This window comes from Phragmites australis, chromosome 4 (genome assembly GCF_958298935.1).
Source record: "Phragmites australis chromosome 4, lpPhrAust1.1, whole genome shotgun sequence".
NCBI lineage: Eukaryota > Viridiplantae > Streptophyta > Magnoliopsida > Poales > Poaceae > Phragmites > Phragmites australis.
In genome coordinates, this window is record NC_084924.1 from 14,345,121 (window position 1) to 14,369,176 (window position 24,056).

Sequence of the window (24,056 nt, forward strand, 5' to 3'; positions counted from 1 at the left end):
ACCATCGTCCGGATCCGCTCGAGGTCTCCGTCACATGGATTTGCATGAGGCCACCAACGCATCGCTAGAGGTCTCCCAGATCTGCTCGATTTCATCACTGCATCGCTGGATGTCGCCATCGCCAGATTTGCTCGAGACCGCTACCACTTCACTGGAGGTCACCATTGCTTAGATCCGCTGGAGGCCATCGTCGCTTTGGCAAAGGTGAAAGGACAATGATGTTGCCTAGAGAGGGGGGGGGGGGTGAATAAGCATTTTTATAAAATTCGTCCTATTTTTCCGTTAACCTAAACTTGCAGCAGAAATAAACTAACGGATTTTTCGCAAGGCTTTCGAGCGTATCACGACATCCATGCCTCCTGCTGGACCATTGGTTGTTTTTCACCTTTTTGGCTATTTTAGTGGGCTATAGCACATGACTTTTCGGCTATGTTCACTAAAATGGGCGTAACTTTCTCACAGAAACTCTAATTTTGGCATTCTTTTTTTTCACAGAAAGATAATTTCGAGTCCGACAAGAAAAAATCAACTAGACTTTGTCCTGTAGCCCACTTTGACCCCAAAATCCATAGCCAGAGGGCACTTTTGTTGGTCTTGTGGAGTCCGCGGGGCCCTGGTATGCTTGGGTAATCAGGTGCTTCATGCTCCATCTTAACTTATCCTCATAGTTGCGTGTCCTTTGTATCCACGTTCTAGGCTTTTAGGTGCATCGTGAAATCCATGCCTCCGGTCGGTCCATTGCCTTTTTTCACCTTTCGGGTGGGCGGTGGGACGATCCACCGATCAGATCGGGGCTGGGGGAGCGTCTTTTGGTGTGACGCCTAGGCAGGAGTGCCCTCAGCCCAAAGGCCTCAGGCACAACTTGCATTCAAAAACTTGATGGTTCGCGGGATCTGCAATTCACACCAGGTATCGCATTTTGCTACGTTCTTCATCAATGCGAGAGCCAAGATTTTGGGCAAAAAAACCACTTCCTGGCGCAGGTGCTCCAGTGACCGGAGTCCAGCCAGCATGGTCCGGGGTGGCATGGTGCCTAGCTCGTGCCTAGCCACCCAAAAACCAATGTTCGGCCGCTCTCTAGGCCAGCAGAACCACCCCTCCCTACTATACCTTAGGGACATCCCCCTCCCAGGAGTTCGGGGAATTTTTTGGGTCTCTGGGCTCACTATTTTGAGATTTTGCCTACGCCCCATTCTATTGTGAGAAATCACGTAACAGGCACCAGAAAACTAGCATTTCTTGTATCTGCGCTCACAGGGAGCCGCGTGTTCAGGTTGAGGTCCGCGAACCTTGCGATTTCGCAAGATCGCGGGTCAGTCACATGAGAAATGACGATTCCTTGTGTCGTTTTCATGGGCTACCACGGATTGGTCCATGTGGGCCCCGGGGCCCGCGTAGGCCTACTGGCTATGCTGTAGGCTGTATTTCATAGGTTCGGCCCTGCTGAACTGCCAATTCTCACAGGTTTGGACCGACCACCACACTGTCAGCCGTATAGGCCATGGGTTGGCCTTCCAGTGCCGTTTTCATCCCTCTCAGACGCCCGGGACCCGCACGGGCCCCTCTAGGCGCCGGGTGGGGTCGTAAGTCCGTTTTGACTCGTCTTGGCCGTTCTGTGGCCTATAGCGCACGGTTTCAGGCGTCTCGAGACCGTTGCCATGCCCGGAGCCGTCTCAAAATCCCGGTGGCCTAGAGCTCATGATTTTGGGACCCTTGCAACACCCGAGCCATGCTGGACACCCGGTGCCATTTTCGCACGTTCCAGCCATCCGGTGGCCTATAGCTCAAGTTTTGTAGAGTCGCGGCACGCCCGGGTTGTCTCGGCCTCTAGAGCTGCTTTCATCCGTCTTGGGCGTCCTTTTGCCTATAGCGCATGTTTTTGGTCACCCTTCCATGCCTGAGCCATTCGGTGGCCTCTGCTACACGTTTTCGGTCGTCCCTGCACGCCCGGGCTGTCTCGTCTTCCCGGTGCCCTTATCATCTGTATCGGCCGTTTGGTGCCCTTGGGCGCACGTTTTCATCCGTCTTGGATGCTTGGTGCCATTTTCACATGTGTCGGCCGTTTTCATCCGTCTGGGCGTCCCGGTGCCATTCTCACCCACTTGTGCACATCTGTGGGCGTCGCGGCATGGCTGGGCCATCGTGCGCTTCCAGTGGTGTTTTCATCCGTCTCGTGCTCCCGATGCCATTTTAACCCATTTTGTGTCGTTTCTGCCATGCCCGATTTCCTTTTCATCCATCTTGGCCTCCCGGCGTCGTTTTCACCCTCTTGTGCCGTTTTGTGCCTTTCGGCGCACGTCTGTGGGTGTCGTGGCACGGCCAGGCCATCGCGCGCTTCTGTTGCTATTTTCATCCGTCTTGGCCTCCAGGTGGCGTTTTCATCGGGCTCGCCCTCCCGGGCACGTTTTCACTCGTTTGTGCCATTTGGTGCCCTTGGGCGCACGGCCGGGCCACCTCGGCCTCCCGGTGCCATTTTCAACAATATCAGCCTATATGGTGCAAGCTTTTGGGAGACCTGGCACGCTCGGGCGTCTCGGCCTCCTGGTGCTGTTCTCACATGTTTCGTTGATGTTCCCGTTGCTGTATTTCACAAAGGGTGTTGGTCGATTAAGACAGCAGGATGGTGGTTGTGGAAGTCAAAATCAACTAAGGTGTGTGTAACAACTCACCTACCAAATCAACTAGCCCCAAAAATGGACGGCACTAAAGCGCGTGACCCACACCCAGCCATGTGGGCGAGCGCCATGCCCCGGTGAGTAGGAGGGTGTGGTGGCCGCTGCAAAACCCGGGGCGTGAGCCCGAGCAGCCCGGGCGTGGTGGTAGTAGCAAATATTCAAATGATAACTTTGAAGGCCGAAGAGGAGAAAGGTTCCCTGTGAATGGCAGTTGCACATGGGAAAGTCGATCCTAAGGGATGGGGTAACCCCGGCAGACAGTGCGATAATGCGTGTTGCCTGAAAGGGAATCGGGTTAAGATTTCTTAAGTCGGGATGTGGTAGTTGACGGTAACATTAGGAAGTCTGGAGACATCGACGGGGGCCTCAGAAAGAGTTATCTTTTTTGCTTAACGGCCTGCGAACACTGGAAATGGCTTAGCTGGAGGTAGGGTCCATCGGCCGGATGAGCACCGCACGTCGTGCGGTGTCTGGTGTGCCCCCGGTGGCCCTTGAAAGTCCGGAGGACTGAATACCATGCACATCAGGTCGTACTCATAACCACATCAGGTCTCCAAGGTGAATAGCCTCTGGCCCATGGAACAATGTTGGCAAGGGAAGTCGGCAAAACAGATCCATAACATCAGGAAAAGGATTGGCTCTGAGAACTAGGCTCGGGGGTCCAAGGCCACATAACGGCACAAGCGGGTGAGAATGGCACCGGAACGCCCAGACGGATGAAAATGGCCGAAACATGTGAAAACGGCACCAGGCATTCGAGACGGATGAAAACATGCGCCCAAGGGCACCAAACGGCTGATACGGATGATAAGGGCACCAGGAGGCCGAGACGGCCCGGGCGTGCGGTGACGACTGAAAACGTGCGGCCGAGGCTAGCAAACAGCTAGGGCATGGCAGGATGACCAAAAAAGTGCGCTATAGGCCACAGGACAGCCAAGACGGATGAAATGACTCGGGGATGCCGAGATGGCCCGGGCATGCGGGGACACTACAAAACTTGAGCTATAGGCCACCGAACGGCCGGAACGTGCGAAAATGGAATCGGGCATATGGCACAACCCGGGCATGGCAAGGGTCCCAAAAACATGAGCTCTAGGCCACCAGGACTTTCACACAACCCCAGGCATGGCAGCGGTCTCATGACGCTCGAAATCGTGCGCTATAGGCCACAGAATGGCCAAGAGGGGTCAAAACAGAACTACGAGCCCACCCAACAGGCTAGAGGGATAAAAACAGTGCCGAAAGGCCAACCCATGGCCTGAACGAATGGTGGTCAGCCCAAACCCTTAAGAATTGGTAGTCCGAGAGGGGCGAACCTGTGAAATATAGCCTGCAGCACAGCTAGTGGGCCTACACGAGCCCCGGGGCCCACCTTGACCAACCCGCGGTAGCCCGTGACAACGGCACGAGGAATCGTCATTTCTCATGTGACCGACCCGCGATCTCACGAAATTCCAAGGTTCGCGGACCTGAACCTGATCCCACGGCTCCCTGTGAGCGCATATCCAAGAAATGCCAGTTTTTTGGTGCTTGTTACATGATTTCTCACAATACAATGGGGCGTAGGCAAAATCTCAAAACAGTTAGCCCTGAGACCCAAAAAATCCTCCGAACTCCTGGGAGGGTTATGTCCCTAAGGAGGGGTGGTTTGGCTGGCTTGGAGAGCGGCCGAACATTGATTTTTGGGTGGCTGGGCATGGGCTAGGCACCATGCCACCCCAGACCCTGCTGGCCGGACTCCGGCTACCGGCCGGCGGTGGTGCTCTGGCCACCGGAGCACCTGGGTCGGGAAGTGGTTTTTTGCCCAGAATTACCGTTTCAGCAGGGCGAAAACAGAACCGGGGGCCGAGACGGCCCGGGCGCCCAAAAACCTACGCCTAAGGGACCAAATGCCCAAAACATGTGAGAACAGCACCGGGAGGCCGAGACGGCCTGAGCGTTCCGGGTCACCCAAAAGTGTGTGCCATATAGGCCACGGAACGGCCAATACGCTAGAAAATGGCACCGGGAGGTTGAGGTGCCCCGGTCGTGTGCCCAAGGGCACCAAATGGCACAAACAGGTGAAAACATGCACGAGAGGCTGAACCCAATGAAAACGCCACCTGGGGCCGAGACGGATGAAAATGCCACCAAAAGCGTGAGATGGCCCGGCCATGCCGCGACGCCCCCAGACGTGCACCCAAGGGCACGAAACGACACAAGCAGGTGAAAACAACGTCGGGAGGCCGAGATAGATGAAAAGGGCACCAGGCATGGTAGAAACGGCAAAAAAACGGGTGAAAATAGCACTTGGAGCCCGAGACAGATGAAAACGCCATCGGAAGCACGCGATGGCCTAGCCGTGCCGCAACGCCCATAGACGTGCGCCCAAGGACACCTAACGGCACAAGCAGGTGAGAACGGCACCGGGACGCCTAGATGGATGAAAACGGCTGAAACGTCTGAAAATGGCATCGGGCGTCTGAGACGGATGAAAACATGCACCCAAGGGCACGAAATGGCCGATACGGATGATAAGGGCACCGGGAGGCCGTGACGACCCGGGCGTGCGGGGATGATCGAAAACATGCAGCCGAGGCCACCGAACGGCTCGGGCATGGCAGTGCAACAAAAAACGTGCGCTATAGGCCATTGGACGGCCAAGACGGATGAAAGGAGCTCTGGAGGCCGAGACGGTCGGGCATGCCGGGACTCTACAAAACTTGAGCTATAGGCCACCGAATGGCCGGAACGTGCGAAAATGGCACTGGGCGTCCGGCACGGCCCAGGCGTGGCAAGGGTCCCAAAAACTTGAACTCCGGCACCTTGCGAACTTGGCTAGGCGACGTGTTGGCGTCGAAGAAGCGCGGTCGAGGCTAGCGATAGCGAGGCACGGCGCAATGCTTTGCAGGTCGACGGTGAAGGCACTTGACGTTGATTTCTCAACGAAAAGGTGGGCAAAAGCTTCGGAACGATCTAAGGATGCTCTAGGGTCGCATATTTATAGGTGGGAGGCTCTATTATCTCCAATTCAAGTCGGATTTGAAAGAAAGGAGGTGGTGGCTGTCGGAGGATCTCCAATTCAAGTCGGATTTGAAAGAAAGGAGGTGGCGGCTGTCGGAGGATGAACTCCTGTCGCAGGGATCCCGAGAGACCCCTTTTTAGAGATTCGGTCGGGGGAATGATCCTGAATGAGTTCGTCGGAGAAATAAATGGAAGTGGAAATAAATGCAACGGCCGGTGGTGGGGGATGGTCGACCTAGTGCAAAGAGAAATAAATGCACCGGAGTTTAGACAGGTTCGAACCGCACGGGGGCGTAATACCCTACTCCTGTGTGGATGCAATATCCTTCCTCGAAGGGAATCCCTCAGGGATATATCTGGTTACAAGAATATATTGTCTAACTGAGAGCTTGAGGCTCCCTTGCTCTAGCTCTGCTCAAGCTTGCTTGCGGTGTTCTTCGGATGATGTCTTCAATCGTCTCGATCTGTCTTCAGATGTTTTCTCGTGTGTTCGGGTTGTCTTGGTCTGTGTTCTCGATTTTTCTCTTTGGTCTCCCTGGTCCTGTGTTGTCCATCCCTTCCTTTTATACACTCGACGGCCACGACATACCCCAAATGGGAAAGAGGGGGCACAGGTTCCAAGTTGCCACGACTGAGAAAGGCGTCATCATTCCCTTCGGGCGAAGTGACAGGGGCGGTGGAAAAACGCGACGCGCATCCGACCACCCGTCACTGTGGACGTCCTGGCGCCATTGAGAGGGCCCATCGGGCGGCCACAGAGGCACCCGGCGCGCCCACCCTGTCTTGTTCTTCTGCCAGGGCAGGGTGGCCGACGGAACGCTTTGATCCTGGCAACGTTATCCCGAGATACCCCGGATGATACGGGACGGGACCCGTGCAATTAATGGACCCACGCCCCCCTGCCAAAGCATGGCAGGGACTGACACTGCGGCGGGAGCAGTCGTGGATGTCAGGATGTCAGGATGTCAGGCCGCGCATGCCCATTAAATGCGGCATCGGACCTCTAACTGGTTGACACCTTGTCGGCGGGCCCTCCTAGGTCGTCGGGGCATCGGGTGTTCTCGCGCGAACCTTCGGGGAACCGAGCGCTCGGGGGCTGCCACGTGCAGCCCCGAGCACTCTCTCCCGAGCACTTCTGTAGAACCTTCGGGGAACCGAGTGCTCGGGGGCCGCCACGTGCAGCCCCGAGCACTCTCTCCCGAGCACTTCTGTAGAACCTTCGGGGAACCGAGCGCTCGGGGGCTGCCACGTGCAGCCCCGAGCACTCTCCCGAGCACTTGGCTCTTCGGCCCATCGGGGGACTAGGGTACTCGGGGCGAGCGGGCACCTCCCCGAGCACTTTCTTCCCGGTACTTGGACTCTGCGGGTCATCGGGGAACAGGGGTGCTCGGGGACCAGAGGCTGTGGCCCTGAGCACCTTCTCCCGGAACTTAGATTTTCCTCATCCTGCAGGAGGGACCTCGCGGGATGGTGACACGTGGCGGATGGCTGGCTTGGTCTCGCGACTCAGGGACCCCCGGTTCCTGATACACCGATAGTAGCCCCCCGGCCCATGGGTAGGCGATGGCACGGAGACTGCGGATGGGCCCTTCGTCGCGGACGAGGCCGAGGCTGGCGTGGACGCCACATGGCAGGCTTTCGAGAGGTGGCCTTTTTGGATCCGGGTCTCGGGTACGGCCCAGCGGGGAGACGAGTAGACGCGTGTCCACACAACCCCCGAAGGGCATGACAACCGTACGGGCGGCACGCGCGGCCGCCGCGCAGATTGAGGAAAATACACCTGGCAGCCGCTGACGCCGCACGATCGGCGGGAGATTCGCCTGGCAGTTGCGCCGATCGAGGGGGCCGTCTCGCCGAGCGAACCGTTGGCCGGCAACGTTTGAACTTTGAGATATAAAAGGGGGAGGGGATCGATCCGTCCCTCTCTTTACGCCTTCCTGCAATCTTGCTCTTGCCTCCTCCTTGCTCCGAAGCCCTTAGAAACCTTGCAGGCGACCAGAGCGCTTCTCCTCCTTTCTCTCCACCACCAGAACACCTCCGCTCCTGCCGAGATGCCGAGAGTCGGAGGAGGCCGTCGCGACAAGACTCCGGACGGCATTCTGTCGGAGTCTCGTCTGAGGAATGAAGAAGCGGCGGCCAAAATTAGGAAGCTACTGGTGCCCGAGGGGCAGGAGGGAGCCGTGGTGGTGACGTCGGCGAACTTTCCGCCGGCGACAACCGTTCCCGGGCGGATTGTTCTATTCACTTCTTTCGTGGCGGCGGGGTTGGTGCCGCCGTTCTCTACCTTCTTCCTCCAAGTTCTTGAGACCTACGGCATCCAGCTGGTGCACTTGAGCCCTAACTCTGTCGTGGTGCTGGCGGTCTTCGCGCACCTCTGCGAGATGTTCGTGGGGGTGGTACCTTCGGCGACGCTTCTCCGACACTTCTTCGTCTTGCAGCCGGCTGGGAAGAAGAGAGGGTACTCCAGAGCCAAGCCCGCCAGCCGCGGCGAGGCAGGCGGACGCAGCGACGGCGGGAGCACCAGCGGACACGGCGGCCAAGGGGAGGACGGCGGAAGCGGCCCTAGAAAAGCTCGACCGTGCCAGTGTGTCAATCGCCGGTGACATCATCGCGATGGCAACATCACACTGCCTCGAGTGACGATCTGCAGAAAGTTTTGGGCTAACAAGACGTGGAATAGAAGGGACCTGACAGCCGAGAAGAATCACACGAGAACGAGAAAAAGGCTGCCGGATCAGGACGATGCGACCATCGATCCCATGTGACGCGCACCACGCTCTCAATGACAAGCAGCAGCGCAGCCTGGTTGTCAATGAAGGATGAGCTCGCAGCTCATCACATCATTCACATGCCATCACAGTTTGCAGATCATTTAGCGCCTAGCTTGCATGCGCATGAATTGGAGCATTTGGTCGATCCGAAATGACTAGGTCTTTAATGAAGCTGCTCCTACCATTCAAGCCGTTTGGGCTTTCTTCAAGAAGGAATTCGTTCGGATTATTCATCGAGCAAAAGTGTCTAGAGTGGATATTATGATCCAATGGCTTGCTTCTTTAAAATTACCTGTTTAGGTCTTTTTTTTGTTTTTTATCTTTGGGTTTGTAATCTTGGCCTTGTACTTTCTTTCTTTCAAATTAATATATAACTAGTAGGGGATCTTGATGGCACGACATCAAATGAGAGCTTCCAGTTCCAGCCAAGGAAGCTGGTGCAGAACTCGAGCGCAAGATCGGTGAGCACACGGCTGCAGAATGCTGCTGCGAATCGCGGCCTCGGCGTAAGCTTGAAGAAGCAGACGCCGACCAAGTCGAATCCGAAGCAGAATTTTCCGGAACTTCCGTAAATATGTGAAAGTTCCGCAGAAATCTGTAGAAGTTCCGTACTTCCTGAGAAAAAAATGAATATGCGCCTATGCACAAACACGGTGTATCAAAAACCCGTTTTCGGTGAATAAATTACCGAATACACATGCTATATTTTCAAATACGGCAATATGTATCTACTTTTTTAAATATATATGGTATATTGTCTAGTTTTAAATTTTAGCCCACAAGAATGTATGCACATTTGCACGTACTCCAACTACACTGCTTTTCCATGCCCTAAACGGCGATGTGGCCTGCTGCTCCTGGCAGCCACTGCGCGGCCGCGCCCTCGCCTCATCCGCTGCCAGCAATGCAGCTTCTTGACCTGCACGCGGCTGTTAGTCCCCTTCTTCAGTGTGGCGTCGCGCGGTGGCTCCGGGCGAGCCGGACGCGGCGCGGCTACGACGAAGCTGTCCTCGTCGAGTGCAATGCCACCGGCGTCCCCTTGGTGGGATGAAACCGCTTGCTTGAATTCCTCTTGCGACTTTAGGGCTGCCCACCGGCACAAACCGCTGATTTCATACTTTTTTTAATTCAGAGACCGATCAATCATTTCCAGATTCAATTTTTGTTCTTTTTTTTTAATTCAGAGACTCATTAATCATTTCCAGATTCAATTGAAATACAGCAGCATATCTGTTTCTGAATTCTGATTCATTGAAACCTGATGATGAGTATTTATCTCTGTGTCTCTTCTTCTGCATTCCACTCTGAAGAAATGGGAATGCTAGAGCAAACGGAGGAGGAGCAAGTTTTGTCTGATCTACAGTCGTTGAAGACGCTCTATGGGCTGCTTCACAAGGATCATGCAGATGAAAATGTAAGTTTCCTTATGAACTCATTTAAATACGCTATTACCAAAGCATGCTTCTGAGTTTAACATCACTTGCATATTTTGCGTCCTAATTTTGACGTTTTGCAGTTAGATGAAACATCAAGAGCCTTTTTGATGAGGATCTTAGATGACGCTACTCAGCAGGTTCTCTTGAGGCAGGCAAAGGTAAACACATTTCGCACCATTTGGACAGTGTTTGCATCACTTCACCTTCGCCTCCGTTTGTTCCCGGCAAATGGTGATCGAGAAACATCGCCTGTTTGCAGATGATATTAGGGCCCGTAATGTCACCTGTGCTGGAGAGGAAGCTCTCCATCCAGCTTGATCCCCGGACACGCGGCGACGCCGTGCCTCGCCTGAAGCCGATAGCTTCACCCAGCCCCAGCCTCCATGCCAGCGAGAGATCCCACTAGCTCAAGGTGCAAGACTCCGTGAGAAGCCGAGACAGCCGCCACGCCCACGAGGACCATCTCCTTGTTCACATCGCCTCGAATCGCTCGTCAAAAACCGCAATGCCACAGCACGGTACGGTGGCCGGTGAGACTCCATGCTCAGACAGGAGGGGTGGGCACGTGCCGCGCCGCAGCTCCGGCCGTGGCGATCAGTCGTCGATAGAGCGCAGCAGCAACACAAGCCGCTCCCTCTCCCGCGAGTCGTCAGTACAGGAGCGGGCATGGCGGCTGCATCCCGGAACATCGGCGTCCCGGGGCGTGGAAACTGAGGGCTCATCGATGCACTGTCTCTCGAGGCTGGACTCTGGCCTGTCCATGAGCGTGGCGTCGCGCGGTGGCTCCGGGCGAGGAGGGAAACGAGGCAGTGGCACTTGATTAGCTGCTGCTTCTGCTGTATGTGTTGCCAAAGTCGATCCGGTTCAGCGTTCACCGCGACGACGGAGGGAGGACGTTGCCGATGAATTAAACCTTCCAGTTATTTTCCTTACTTTATGCTAGCAAGTGCTTCATTACGAATTGATAACCACAAGCCTTATGTTGATCCATCCTGCTATCAAACTTTTCAGGATGAAATATACATGGCCACGATTAAATTTCTATATAATATGGATGCAGACTTTGTTGTTATCTTAGTCTACTTAGTTAACTATGTATCTATATAACTATGCATGGTTCAGTTACATATGTGTCTGGTCAACAAAACAACTTGTATCTATATGTTTAGTTACTATGCAAGTGAGACTACCCCATCTATATGTTTAATTAGTCTCCAACTCCCCCATCTATGTATTATGTAGTGTGACTAGCTTATCATACTACACATAATGTTTACTAAGCGAGACTGAGCAGGCGACCGCAAACTGCTGAGGGTCAGCAGGTGAATAACACCAGGCATGGCAACACCATGCAGAAATAGAACTATACCCTACATTAGCTAACTAACCATTCTCACTATCTTGCAGGCTAAACAATCGGCCCATAACTTACCTTCGTACAATGTCAGCTCACCTTTCTGTAATATAATTAGGCGGAGCATCTACCATACAAGGCTTGAATCAGTGAACAACCTAAATCGTACAATGTGTAATATAATTAGCCTGCATTATATCTGGATTCTACACTTGTGTAATATATTTAGGATCCCTTCTATTTCAATTATCAGTTTCCTCTACCCATGGTTGCCTCCTCTGCTTACCTGAATTAGGAGTTCACCTTACATAGATTGCACTATCACTCCAATGCTGATTCGAGTAAGCAATTCATTTGATTTGATGAACGATGCATGTCCATACTCTCACTAAAACTTTGGGATTCCGTCCGTGGGCCAACCGTGCAAAGGAGAGCATTTCTGTTGACCATCCGCGCTCCACCAACGTCTAATGTGCTTCAAATTGGCTGGCATTCGAACTACGTTACCTACAAGACTCATCGTGCATTCTATCTACCATCCAAACTATGCTTATCCAGATTCCAGCAGCTTCCAATGTACTACATATGTGGGTCATCAGGCGAGGGCATCTAAGCGCGGCGTTGCCGCGCCCTCCTTTCTAGCATTCTTCCTGACCGTTCATCTTTCCTGTCCATGTCAATTAAATCCCGTATAATCAGAATGCAACAATCAGTATCTCCAAAGAGCAACTCACCATCATGATAAACTCAAGACCTCAATTATTTTTCAAGACACCTAGGTACATCTCTGCAGGATATTAAGGAACTATTACCTGTGCTGGAAAAGTCCTGAATAATGGGTAGAGCGACAGAAAAAGCACACAGAGGCCAATGTTGATGCCCGCAGAGGTCAGAAGTGTGCTGGTTTTTATCGCTTCCTATCCAGTGTGTCGCATGCACGACACACTTTATGTCATCTAAACACGAGCACAAACATCATCTTTGGTACCCTCTGTGCCTGCCGGAAGTGACTACTACAGCACATTTAGTCCACACATGTAAGCACTAGAAAGCTGCCTAGATTAATCGAACAAACTGCAGAACATAATCACTACCAGTGTCTTGTTTGGGGAAAAGAAACAGATCCTTATCGAGAGCAGATTTGTACTAAATAAGTTCACCAGTTACATCAAGCTCATCATGTACCCAAATTAGGCTTGTTTGTATAATAGATTTGTTGTGGTATCAGGGATGACGTGAGAGAACCGTCAACATCGTTCACTGGATGAACCAAAGAGACCAAGACCACTACTTTACTTAAGTGATTTATTCAATTCGAATCCGTCGTTGCAACAAGCTTGTTTTTTTTTCAAGAAAAAATGGGAATCAGCCTGCGTGCGAGAATAAGCAATAGTGGACTCGCACGCGATAAAAATGATTGCTTCCACCCAAATACCTAACATAGAACCATAAAAAACCTGACTTCTCAAAATACAGTAACCGCAGCCTTCCTCCGGCGAAGTGCAGTGAAAAATAAAGTTGCGAACTTAGGCAATCCACGAACAAACACGGCGCAATCAGCGTCGCAAGGATAGGTCTGCTACTCCAGTCGAATTCGGAGAACCAAGTGAATCTGTTACGGTTGATCTCTTCACCCGTTGGGGAGGGATGGGCGGTTGTTGTCCTGACGCCCCCAACAGGCACCCTTCCATCCTGTATAAATCAACAATGACATCAATGAAATGTTCAACGATTTGCAATTACATTCGAGATTCAACACGTCATCAGCGCTCTGCTCTTCGAGAACTAAGGATGCGAGAAGGAGAAGAACAGAAGAACAGGATGGAGCCAATCTTGGATGAACATCGACAGACGAACACACAATATCACGGTGAGAAATGGAAATGTCTAACCTTCATAAGATGTTCGTCTGTCGATGTTCATCCAAGATTGGCTCCATCCTGTTCTTCTGTTCTTCTCCTTCTCGCATCCTTAGTTCTCGGAGAGCAGAGCGCTGATGACGTGTTGAATCTTGAATGTAATTGCAAATCGTTGAACATTTCATTGATGTCATTGTTGATTTATACAGGATGGAAGGGTGCCTGTTGGGGGCGTCAGGACAACAACCGCCCATCCCTCCCCAACGGTTGAAGAGATCAACCGTAACAGATTCACTTGGTTCTCCGAATTCGACTGGAGTAGCAGACCTATCCTTGCGACGCTGATTGCGCCGTGTTTGTTCGTGGATTGCCTTAAGTTCGCAACTTTATTTTTCACTGCACTTCGCCGGAGGAAGGCTGCGGTTACTGTATTTTGAGAAGTCAGGTTTTTTATGGTTCTATGTTAGGTATTTGGGTGGAAGCAATCATTTTTATCGCGTGCGAGTCCACTATTGCTTATTCTCGCACGCAGGCTGATTCCCATTTTTTCTTGAAAAAAAAACAAGCTTGTTGCAACGACGGATTCGAATTGAATAAATCACTTAAGTAAAGTAGTGGTCTTGGTCTCTTTGGTTCATCCAGTGAACGATGTTGACGGTTCTCTCACGTCATCCCTGATACCACAACAAATCTATTATACAAACAAGCCTAATTTGGGTACATGATGAGCTTGATGTAACTGGTGAACTTATTTAGTACAAATCTACTCTCGATAAGGATCTGTTTCTTTTCCCCAAACAAGACACTGGTAGTGATTATGTTCTGCAGTTTGTTCGATTAATCTAGGCAGCTTTCTAGTGCTTACATGTGTGGACTAAATGTGCTGTAGTAGTCACTTCCGGCAGGCACAGAGGGTACCAAAGATGATGTTTGTGCTCGTGTTTAGATGACATAAAGTGTGTCGTGCATGCGACACACTGGATAGGAAGCGATAAAAACCAGCACACTTCTGACCTCTGCGGGCATCAACATTGGCCTCTGTGTGCTTTTTCTGTCGCTCTACCCATTATTCAGGACTTTTCCAGCACAGGTAATAGTTCCTTAATATCCTGCAGAAATGTACCTAGGTGTCTTGAAAAATAATTGAGGTCTTGAGTTTATCATGATGGTGAGTTGCTCTTTGGAGATACTGATTGTTGCATTCTGATTATACGGGATTTAATTGACATGGACAGGAAAGATGAACGGTCAGGAAGAATGCTAGAAAGGAGGGCGCGGCAACGCCGCGCTTAGATGCCCTCGCCTGATGACCCACATATGTAGTACATTGGAAGCTGCTGGAATCTGGATAAGCATAGTTTGGATGGTAGATAGAATGCACGATGAGTCTTGTAGGTAACGTAGTTCGAATGCCAGCCAATTTGAAGCACATTAGACGTTGGTGGAGCGCGGATGGTCAACAGAAATGCTCTCCTTTGCACGGTTGGCCCACGGACGGAATCCCAAAGTTTTAGTGAGAGCATGGACATGCATCGTTCATCAAATCAAATGAATTGCTTACTCAAATCAGCATTGGAGTGATAGTGCAATCTATGTAAGGTGAACTCCTAATTCAGGTAAGCAGAGGAGGCAACCATGCGCAGAGGAAACTGATAATTGAAATAGAAGGGATCCTAAATATATTACACAAGTGTGGAATCCAGATATAATGCAGGCTAATTATATTACATATTGTACGATTTAGGTTGTTCACTGATTCAAGCGTTGCATGGTAGATGCTCCACATAATTATATTACAGAAAGATGAGTTGACATTGTACGAAGGTAAGTTATGGGCCGATTGTTTAGCCTGCAAGATAGTGAGAATGGTTAGTTAGCTAATGTAGGGTATAGTTCTATTTCTGCATGGTGTTGTCGTGCCTGGCGCTATTCACCTGCTGACCCTCAGCAGTTTGCGGTCGCCTGCTCAGTCTCGCTTAGTAAACATTATGTGTAGTATGATAAGCTAGTCACACTACATAATACATAGATGGGGAAGTTAGAGACTAATTAAACATATAGATGGGGTAGTCTCACTTGCATAGTAACTAAACATATAGATACAAGTTGTTTTGTTGACCAGACACATATGTAACTGAACCATGCATAGTCATATAGATATATAGGTAACTAAGTAAACTAAGATAACAATAAAGTCTGCATCCATATTATATAAAAATTTAATCGTAGCCATGTATATTTCATCCTGAAAAGTTTGATAGCAGTATGGATCAACATAAGGCTTGTGATTATCAATTCGTAATGAAGCACTTGCTAGCATAGAGTAAGGAAAATAACTGGAAGGTTTAATTCATGAGTGAGATAAGTAGTACCTTGAGAGAAACACACCGAGCTAATACTCTCCTTAAAGCAAAATGTTGATTGTAATATATCTAAGATATAGTATGTAAGCAATTTTCTGTAAAATTGCTGCATGTAGTTTTCTTTTAGAGGAGCACATAAGCACTGCTCATGCTGATTTTGATAGAGAAATGGTACATGTCGCGATAGTACCCAGCTCCTTCGATGGTTGTCGCGAGATCAAATTCAGCTTCCTGTCAGGTATTGAGAAATTGTTGAGCAAAACTTATAAATGCTTTGTACCAAAATATGTGTTACTATTAATATATAATTCTGACATATCTAACTATTGTAGAGAAGGAAGCACCAAAAGAACAACTTAAAAATTAAGTTTCTGAGAAATGCATTAAAATTGAATTATGGTAAAATATGTCCAGGTATACCATAGTACGTGCAGATGCAAAACAGGCGTACAAGACTTGGATGGAAAAATAGTTATGAAATGGAATAATTAAAGACGGCCAGATAATCTAAGAAAGGATACTTCTTAGCCGCTACCACCCCTAACAGCACCGCAAACTCTTGCTTGGGATTTCTTTTGAGAGAATTACGTTTGAGAAGAATCAAATCTGCATAGAACAACTAAAAATTTGAGTCAAGTCTTAAAATTGAGGCATCCTACAATTCATAATTTACATGTTCTTAAAAATTTGCTTGTGCACAAGCATGAGTGCATCATTGATAGCACAAGCATGAGAAATGAGAAGGCTAGTGCTATCAATGATGCAAAAACTTGAGCAGGACAGGGAAACTCGATGACCTTTGGGATTTCATCGGGCAAGTTTCTGATCTAAGAACACCTAGAAGCCAAAAAGATGAAACATGAAAGCTATCATCCACCGATCAACCGGAAGACTACACCTATCTTAGTCCCCAACAAGCATAAGCAAACTTAGTATCGCAACACAAGCCAGTAGCAGCAGCAGCAACGCATCTCGCACCCTAAGCTTACAACTGCGAGATCACAACCTGCTAAGCAAATCCAGAACCCTCGATAGCCAGCAACGCGACCACCCTCGGGAACATTCAAGACGGAAGAGGCGGTAGGGGTTCGCGCGGGATCAGAGGAGCTCACCTGGGACAGCAAGGACGGTGGACACACAACGGCGCGGGCGGCGGCGGGGTTTGCTGGCGGTCCGGTGGTGAGGGCCCCTGCGAGGTCCTCGAACCTCGAGCGTGCCGCGAGGGAGCAGAGGCCGCGCGCTGGTGGGTCCCGCTCCCCGGTGGCGGCGAGGAGGAGGTAGAGCACCGCCGAGATCTCCGCCACCGCCATGGCGACGAATCTCCGATTGGCAGCGGAGCCCTAGCGGAGCCGCTACTCGGGGGGTCGTCGCGGCGGAGGCAGCTCCGTGCGCGTGGTCAGCGTCGCCGTCGCTGGAGACTTCCCCGACGACGGACCGTCGCATTGAAACGCCGATTAACCAAGACTCTCCGCCACCTATCAAAGTCGCGCCCTTTGCATCTTCGGCCTACAGGTGAATCGAAAAATCTGAGCGGAGGAGTGCCTACCTCAAATGGAGTGGGAAACCAGATCAAATCGCTCCGAATTTCAGTAGGAATGTTGGATTGGGAGACCACATCGAAATTCGTCACAAGATCTCAAAGCTCGGGAGGCGGCGGCACGGCAGGCGGCTGGGCAACACGGCGCGGTCGCTAGTCGGTGGTTGACGGCAGCGGCGACGGGTAGCCGGGCCACGGACGCGGACGCGGATGACAGACGGCCGAGCAGCAGTGGCGCACCAGAATGGCGGCGGCACGGCAGGGGCACAGCCAGGCGGGCGGCGGCGCGGCAGGGGCACTACCATTTCTTTCATTCCAATTGTTTGTGTTGCCTTCTCAAACGGTTTACTTCCAAAGCTATCTGTATAAAGTTAAGGACATGGAATATCAATTGAAAGGGACAAGCAATAGGAAGCAGGGGAAATACCCACTCAGTTGGGGAGAAATTTCAGTATTTGCCATTCAATTCGCGTGCCTCTCTGGAATTGCCATCCAATTCGTGTGACTTTCAGAATATAACACCGGGCACGCGAATTTTTTCAGAATATGACATCCGCGCCAACACCTTTGGCGCGGAGGTGCTCTCTCCACCGGGCCAGACCATTATGCCCCTGTGTACTGTGTAATACCCGCGCCAATGGCGTTGGCGCGGACCCTTCCGCGCCAAACTGCTTGGCGCGGAACATTCTCTGTAGGAACAAGTTCTTCACAGCATTCTCGAACACATAGAGGTTCCGCGCCAAGCAGTTTGGCGCGGGAGGGTCCGCGCCAACGCCATTGGCGCGGGTATTACACAGTACACAGGGGCATAATGGTTTAGCCCGGTGGAGAGAGCACCTCCGCGCCAAAGGTGTTGGCGCGGATGTCATATTCTGAAAAAATTCGCGTGTCCGGTGTTATATTATGAAAGACACGCGAATTGGATGGCAATTCTAGAGAGGCACGTGAATTGGGTGGCAAATACTGAAATTTCTCCTCAGTTGGGATAGCTAAGAAGAGATTTGATCATTAGCAAACTTGAAGATTGTTATTTGCAGAACAGAGAGCAGGATTGAGAAAACAGACGTTATATTAGGTAGCAAAACTATTCCTTGATTTGTTCATTAGCTGATACTCTGGATTCCTCCGTTCAGGACCCATGTCATAATAGGATAGGATTGTGGTTAGATCAAGGAGGGCTCAGAAATTCAGATTTAGCATGGCTAGGTTATATGGAGGCGCAAACAAAAAGAAAATAGGAATAGGAACTGAATCAGCATATGAAAAAATATTTTGGCTGACTAAGTAGTGAAAAAAAAAATAGTTAGTCACCAATGTTTTAGTCACAAATAATATTACTTAATTATTTTAATGGTACATGTAATATATATATATAAGAAAATAGAAAATATTTTCAATACTCCCATCGATAATATACGTTATAACCATGGAAATTTATATTGTTTGCTATAGAAAGAAATTGAAGGTAATGACATGTTATAACTATGAAAATTTATATTTTTGAGCAAGGTAATGACATTTACTTTTGGACAGATATGTCTAACATGGTGTTCAGGTGATGCAACAATAAAAATGATTTTATCAGGAAAAAAAATCAAGTTTGTGATGGAAAAGGAGTTTTCTTGCAACAGATCGAAGCAACATTTCGTAATAAATATAGAAATAAGGTGGCACATGCTTGGTCTAACTAAAAAAAATCTGTTTTTCAGGATCGATCATGTCTCAAGTTCGCATCTGCATTGGATTCTGCAACACTGGTATCTATGACTACTTTGAGTCGGCGGCAGTCATCTTCAAATCACCTCTTGCCAGCTCCGAGATCACCTTCGGAACTATGGTTTACTACTGGGACAATTAGGGTGAACTGATCCACACGGGTATTCTCGAGTCCAGCCATTGGACGCATACCGCGAGATAGGGCACCTTGACTGGGATCTTAAGGAGCCTAACGTTCTCCAGTTCATGGGCAACAATAGCAATGATGAAAGTCAGGAAAGTGACAACGGCGGCTTCATCGGGCCAGATAAGTCGAACATATTGATTCGTGTTTATAGCCAGAGCCATTGAAACACCTGTCGAGCAGAATGTTGGAGATCAGGATATTGTGATGAACGATGATGCGGAAATCCCTGAAGACCCAGCGGTGGCAGCCTCTGCTACAGGAACAGGTGCCACAAAGGCGCCACTGCCGGGCACTGTCTCTCATACAACTCTTCATCGATAGACCATAGGAGGTCAAGTTCATCCTGGTGTTCAACGATGACTTACTGTGGATATGCCTCCACCAGCAATACCCCAAAGATCAAGGAACGAACTACCTCAGAATAGTAATCACGGGGTGACATCGGCTTGACCATGGATAAACCTGGGCAGTGGTGTTTTTAGTATCCGAGAGGCCAATGTCCAGGGTGCCCACATAATTCTAAGATCTTTTCTTGAGTTAGATCAGGAGAATACGCTAACCCAAATGGTCAACCAACTTAAGACCCTGCTCGATATTCCCTAGCATAAAGCTGACCAGTAAGCCAATTATGTCATAACAAAGGCATGGTGCCAACCCAAAGCATAAAATATCTTGTTTTGTTTTCTAATATTACAACTTAAAAAGTTTCTAATAAATTTCGCGCCCACCCTAAAGCCCACGCTCACTTCCCCTCACCTTTTCAACCCATGGCCCTCCTCTCACCTCTTCATCCTATGCTCTCATTATCCCGAATCCACTCCCCCACACCAGCCCCCCCGTCTCTCGTGTCGATCACTCCTTTTTTCCCTTCGGTGCCCAACAAGCATTGTCACGCCATCCTACCCTTGCCCAGTGCCACCACCGCTGCAACCGTGCCCTCCTTCCCTCGCCCACGCGCAGTCACCCACGCATAGCCACACCGTCACGTACCCCTCCTACTCCCGCATAGCTGCACCACACAATCGCCACCATGCAATCATGCTCCTGATCCTCATGATCAATGAGCTCACACATCACCGACGGCCTCACGCTAGCCTCCTGCAGCTATCCCTAGCCTTCCAAGGCACAACCACGCCGACGTCCACACGACCGCCGTGATGAGATCTGTCCTTGCAGCTCCACTTCACCACACAGTCCCGCTCCCAATCACCCTTATTGACCAGCTCCGCACGAAACGGAACGCACCATAGGCGGCCTCACGCCAGCCTCTTGTGGCACTCCCCCTCTTACCCCCAAATAACAACACCGCCGCCTGCATGACCCCCGTGATGAGAGCCATCCTTTTGCAGTTCTGCCGGGTACACCCTTCTGCTCCACTTCTTGATTGCCGGGTACACCCTTCTGCAGTTCCGCCTCTCGGCACGGAATAGTTGGATGGATATGCTACTTGTGACATGTTTGTTGATGCCTTGTTCTTGCTTGACGAAATGCCTAAACCATTCACTACCCTCACCATGGGTTCCAGGTTTATGATTTTTGCCTCTACACATTGGAGCCATCTACACAGTGGTAGGACCTGATCTTGTTCTCATGCTTCCTTATCCGTGGTAACTGCTGCTTCCCCATTCTTATATGTTAACCCATAACAGTCATGACTAATCTATGTTGGCACACTGATTGTTCAAGTACAATAATCTCTTTTCAATGGACCATTGTTACATGGAAAACTCTTATCCCGCATCTGAGTTACCGATTTTGTTATTTTCATCCTCTTATAAGTTGTTTAAGCCATGTTTAATAATTTATGCTTTTAGTTGGTAATCGTAAATGTTGGTTTAAAAGTAATATCATTTGAATTAGGGACTATGCTATGCAGGACACAAATATTATGTTATCAGGCTCTTCACTGAATTGTACACATTGTTGGGTCCGTAGTGGTTGTAGCCTTGCCAGATATGAAGTTCCTCGATAGATGTGTTTTTAGTTTGAGCTTGATGTGTGAACATATTTACTTTCCTAATTTCCCATATTTTTGACATTTGTTATTGTTCGGTGCATCTTAACCTGAATCTGTTGCTTTTGAGCTTAGACATTATATTGTCATAGAAAGCTAGAATTTGTTAGTAAATTAATATAGCCACATGGTTCGCATTGCTGTGGATTCTTTACAAACCTGAAGCTACTAGCTATTGTCACGAGAAGAGCGAATTGACAATGAGTGACTTTGTTTTTTCTTAGTCTGCTTTCATGAACTAATAGGTAAAATTGTTTTTGTTTCTCTTTGTAATTGTTTGATATTGCAAGAATTTGTAATTGTTTGATATTGCAAGAATTTGGTTATAGCAATATACTGATATGTATATTTCATTGCAAGTACTTGCATGCAAATATCATGGACTAGCACTCTAGTAAATTGAAAATGTCACAGGTGCTGTACGGATTAGTTGGTAATTATCCAACCAATTCTTTGATATGATTGAGTCAGTCACCCAACCAATTAGTTGGTAATTATCCAACCAATTCACTTGGTGCTTTGCAAGTTTCTTTATTCTTAATAATGACACATAATAATGACCCGTATGACTAAGAAAGTGATCGCTGCAATGACAACATGCTGCAATCCAAACTTGGATGGTCTGGTCATCATTGGAGGTACTAATTAATAAGGTCAATTAAATTGCTCACCAAAGGCTACTAAAAATTTGTCTTATAATCTTTTGTTACTCAATTTGTTCAGATCACAAGTAGTGGTTCATTTCCAAGAAAAAAGGCATATTTGAGCATGCAATTGCTAGTCATCAATTAATAATGTGCATGCCATTTTGAGTTCTGTTATTTGTAGCGTGTTGTCAAAACGTAGTACACGTTAAATTATAGTAATACTTACCAGATATTTTCTCTTAGTAAGAGTAATCATTTGATTCTTTGAACATTATTCTTACTAGGTCCCCAGGAGTAACCTCAAATTCAGACCCTGCACAGCTTGCAGAGACCCTTGTCCAGAATTAATTTAAGACCAAGGTACAACCATGTATTTGTTTAAACTGTAATTTTAAATGCTCCAGCCATCTAATAAGCCAAAGCCACCATTAAACAGGTTATTGTTGTGCTTGTTTCACTGAAATGGTGATCTCAAGATCCAGTTTGTAGAAATAATTGTCGAATTTGATACAATGTGCAAGGTAAAAAAAATAGGTTAGCGATTTTTCATGATAGGTTGACCTTGAAGGGACATGGAATGAAATAAGATGTTCCACTGTCAATCTATCACTCATGTCATTTTGTATGGAAACTACTTTTCAGGTAAACTCTTAGCTTGTAGACAATGTTTGCCTCGATGCAATCTCAGCCGGGAAGGTTATTATCATGTCACCCATTCAGATTAGCATATGTTGAGAGTTTGAGACGAGTAAAAATTGTTATTTATATGGTATCATGCTTTTATTGTCATATTTTATTCTAAGATAAAAGAATTGCTCTGTTTGGGTTTGTTGTTTTTCTTAAAATAGCCTTTGTCAAGCTCCCTTTCATTCTGCTAATTGAAACCATGTGATATCTATGCACATATATTATCTTCCAGCTTGGTTCAGGGACTTATCTGGACAATAAAAAAAATTCAGAGGAAAATAAAATTTCTTTTTACTATTTGTAAATTTTACGTTGCTTGGATCTGCGGAAACAATAAAACATAACATCCTAATATCTATGTGAGTAAGTTGGAAGATTAGGATGTATCGTCTGGTGACATATACATAATTATGTTTGTTAGAAATTCTATTGCATAATCGGCTTTTGATAACAACAAACTATATGGCCAACTTTTTTATGGAGTTGGGTGCTGCATGTTTGGTCTATCAAACAAATTCACACCTAAATAAACAAATTCAGAAATTGGTTAAAAAAATGTGAATTGTAACTTACAACGATATTTTGCATATTTTGATGAGGACCAATCTGTAGGCACGAAGAAAAACTATGTCCAGGTGAGCCCCTCTTTGTGTATATCTACTATGTCCTTTTTGTATGCCGTCGGTCGATTCCAATTGCAGGCTTTCTAATAATTTGTATTGTTTTACCAATCATGCCAATTACTTTAAATAATCCCAAGGAATACTTCATCTTATATATATGCCCTGTATCACATCACTTTTCTATTTCTATCTGCAATTTCAGATTTCAGATTCCCATTTTAATATGATGTTTGTTCCGTATAATCTACCTCTTTCCTATTATACCTCTTTCCTTGTAGGAAATCTGGAACATGGAGGGAGTTTTCTTTTGTCCACTGTTCTATTGTCTTGATCATAGAGAAAAAGGTAGACACAACAAGTTCTATCAAATCAATGTTTCATGTTCAAAATCTTGGGCAAGAGCCAAGATCTATGATTGGAGAAACGAAATGAACCTCCTTACAAATATTTGTTATTGCTAGGGAAATCCTCTCAGGTGTGACATGATGATCGTCGTAGAGCTCAAGAGGAGAGATATATGATATGGAGTATATGGTGAAACAAGAAGAACTTGCAGAAACTGAATGTCAAGTTGAGCATGCTAAACATATATTAGGAATGTATAGTTGATTTCTGAAGTATGTGAAGTTGAATAATTCATATAATGATATAACTTTTAAATTTTTACTATTATGGTACCAAATGAGTCTTTAGCGTAGTGACTCAATTGGTTATGGTATTAACATCTCTTGCACATGTGTATGGCCACGAGATTTCCTGATAATTCCCGTCATTTCATATTCGTGCCTACCATCTTTGTGACTTGGATACATGCTTGAAAATAGGCATATGATGTATGTCGATGAGTTGAATTGAACAGCCACACTTGCGTTTTTTGCTGGCCATGTTTGATGGTCTTTGAAGTCTTATGTTTTCTGATTTTTTAACAATTAAAATGCCCCTTTTTCTTTGCTCGGAGGACAACTTTTATCACAAAATCATTTTCTTCTTTACTTCTCTCACATTAAGCCATCCACATCTTGATAAAGGATAATATAAGTATGTCAATTAGGTGGCTATGAGCTCAAATGGTGTTTAACTTACGCTATTGGTAACACTCTTCATGACTGTTAGAGATACACTACTAGATGCATATGACTGGCAATGCTGGGTTGTTCGGCCTAGGGCTCAGAATAGGATTTTGC

The 24,056-nt window shown here is 48.1% G+C and overlaps 2 protein-coding genes, 1 long non-coding RNA gene and 1 pseudogene across 5 annotated transcripts; 1 reads left to right on the top strand and 3 right to left on the bottom strand.

Moving 5' to 3' along the window:
* Nucleotides 1–815: 815 nt before the first annotated feature.
* LOC133917169 (5.8S ribosomal RNA) lies at nt 816–966 on the bottom strand (annotated as a pseudogene).
* Nucleotides 967–9,761: 8,795 nt separating this feature from the next.
* On the top strand, nt 9,762–10,707 carry LOC133914620 (uncharacterized). Its single transcript, XM_062357689.1, has 4 exons — nt 9,762–9,863; nt 9,966–10,043; nt 10,145–10,290; nt 10,327–10,707. The coding sequence occupies exons 1-4, from the start codon at nt 9,762–9,764 to the stop codon at nt 10,703–10,705; spliced, it is 705 nt and encodes a 234-aa protein (XP_062213673.1). The 3' UTR covers nt 10,706–10,707.
* Nucleotides 10,708–14,739: 4,032 nt separating this feature from the next.
* On the bottom strand, nt 14,740–15,510 carry LOC133915781 (uncharacterized). Its single transcript, XR_009909391.1, has 2 exons — nt 15,471–15,510; nt 14,740–14,947 (listed from the first exon to the last, which is right to left on the bottom strand). It is a non-coding gene; the product is annotated as an uncharacterized LOC133915781 (long non-coding RNA).
* LOC133915780 (uncharacterized) lies at nt 15,511–17,324 on the bottom strand. 3 transcript variants are annotated; one of them, XR_009909390.1, is made up of 3 exons: nt 17,008–17,324; nt 16,574–16,936; nt 15,511–16,067 (listed from the first exon to the last, which is right to left on the bottom strand). XR_009909390.1 is itself a non-coding variant. In XM_062359081.1 (2 exons), the coding sequence occupies exons 1-2, from the start codon at nt 16,769–16,771 to the stop codon at nt 15,585–15,587; spliced, it is 306 nt and encodes a 101-aa protein (XP_062215065.1). In that variant the 5' UTR covers nt 16,772–17,324; the 3' UTR covers nt 15,511–15,584. The 3 variants fall into 3 exon arrangements, 1 of the variants encoding a protein (XP_062215065.1); XR_009909389.1 differs by having other exon boundaries at nt 16,574–17,324; XM_062359081.1 differs by having other exon boundaries at nt 15,511–15,692; nt 16,574–17,324.
* Nucleotides 17,325–24,056: the final 6,732 nt, after the last annotated feature.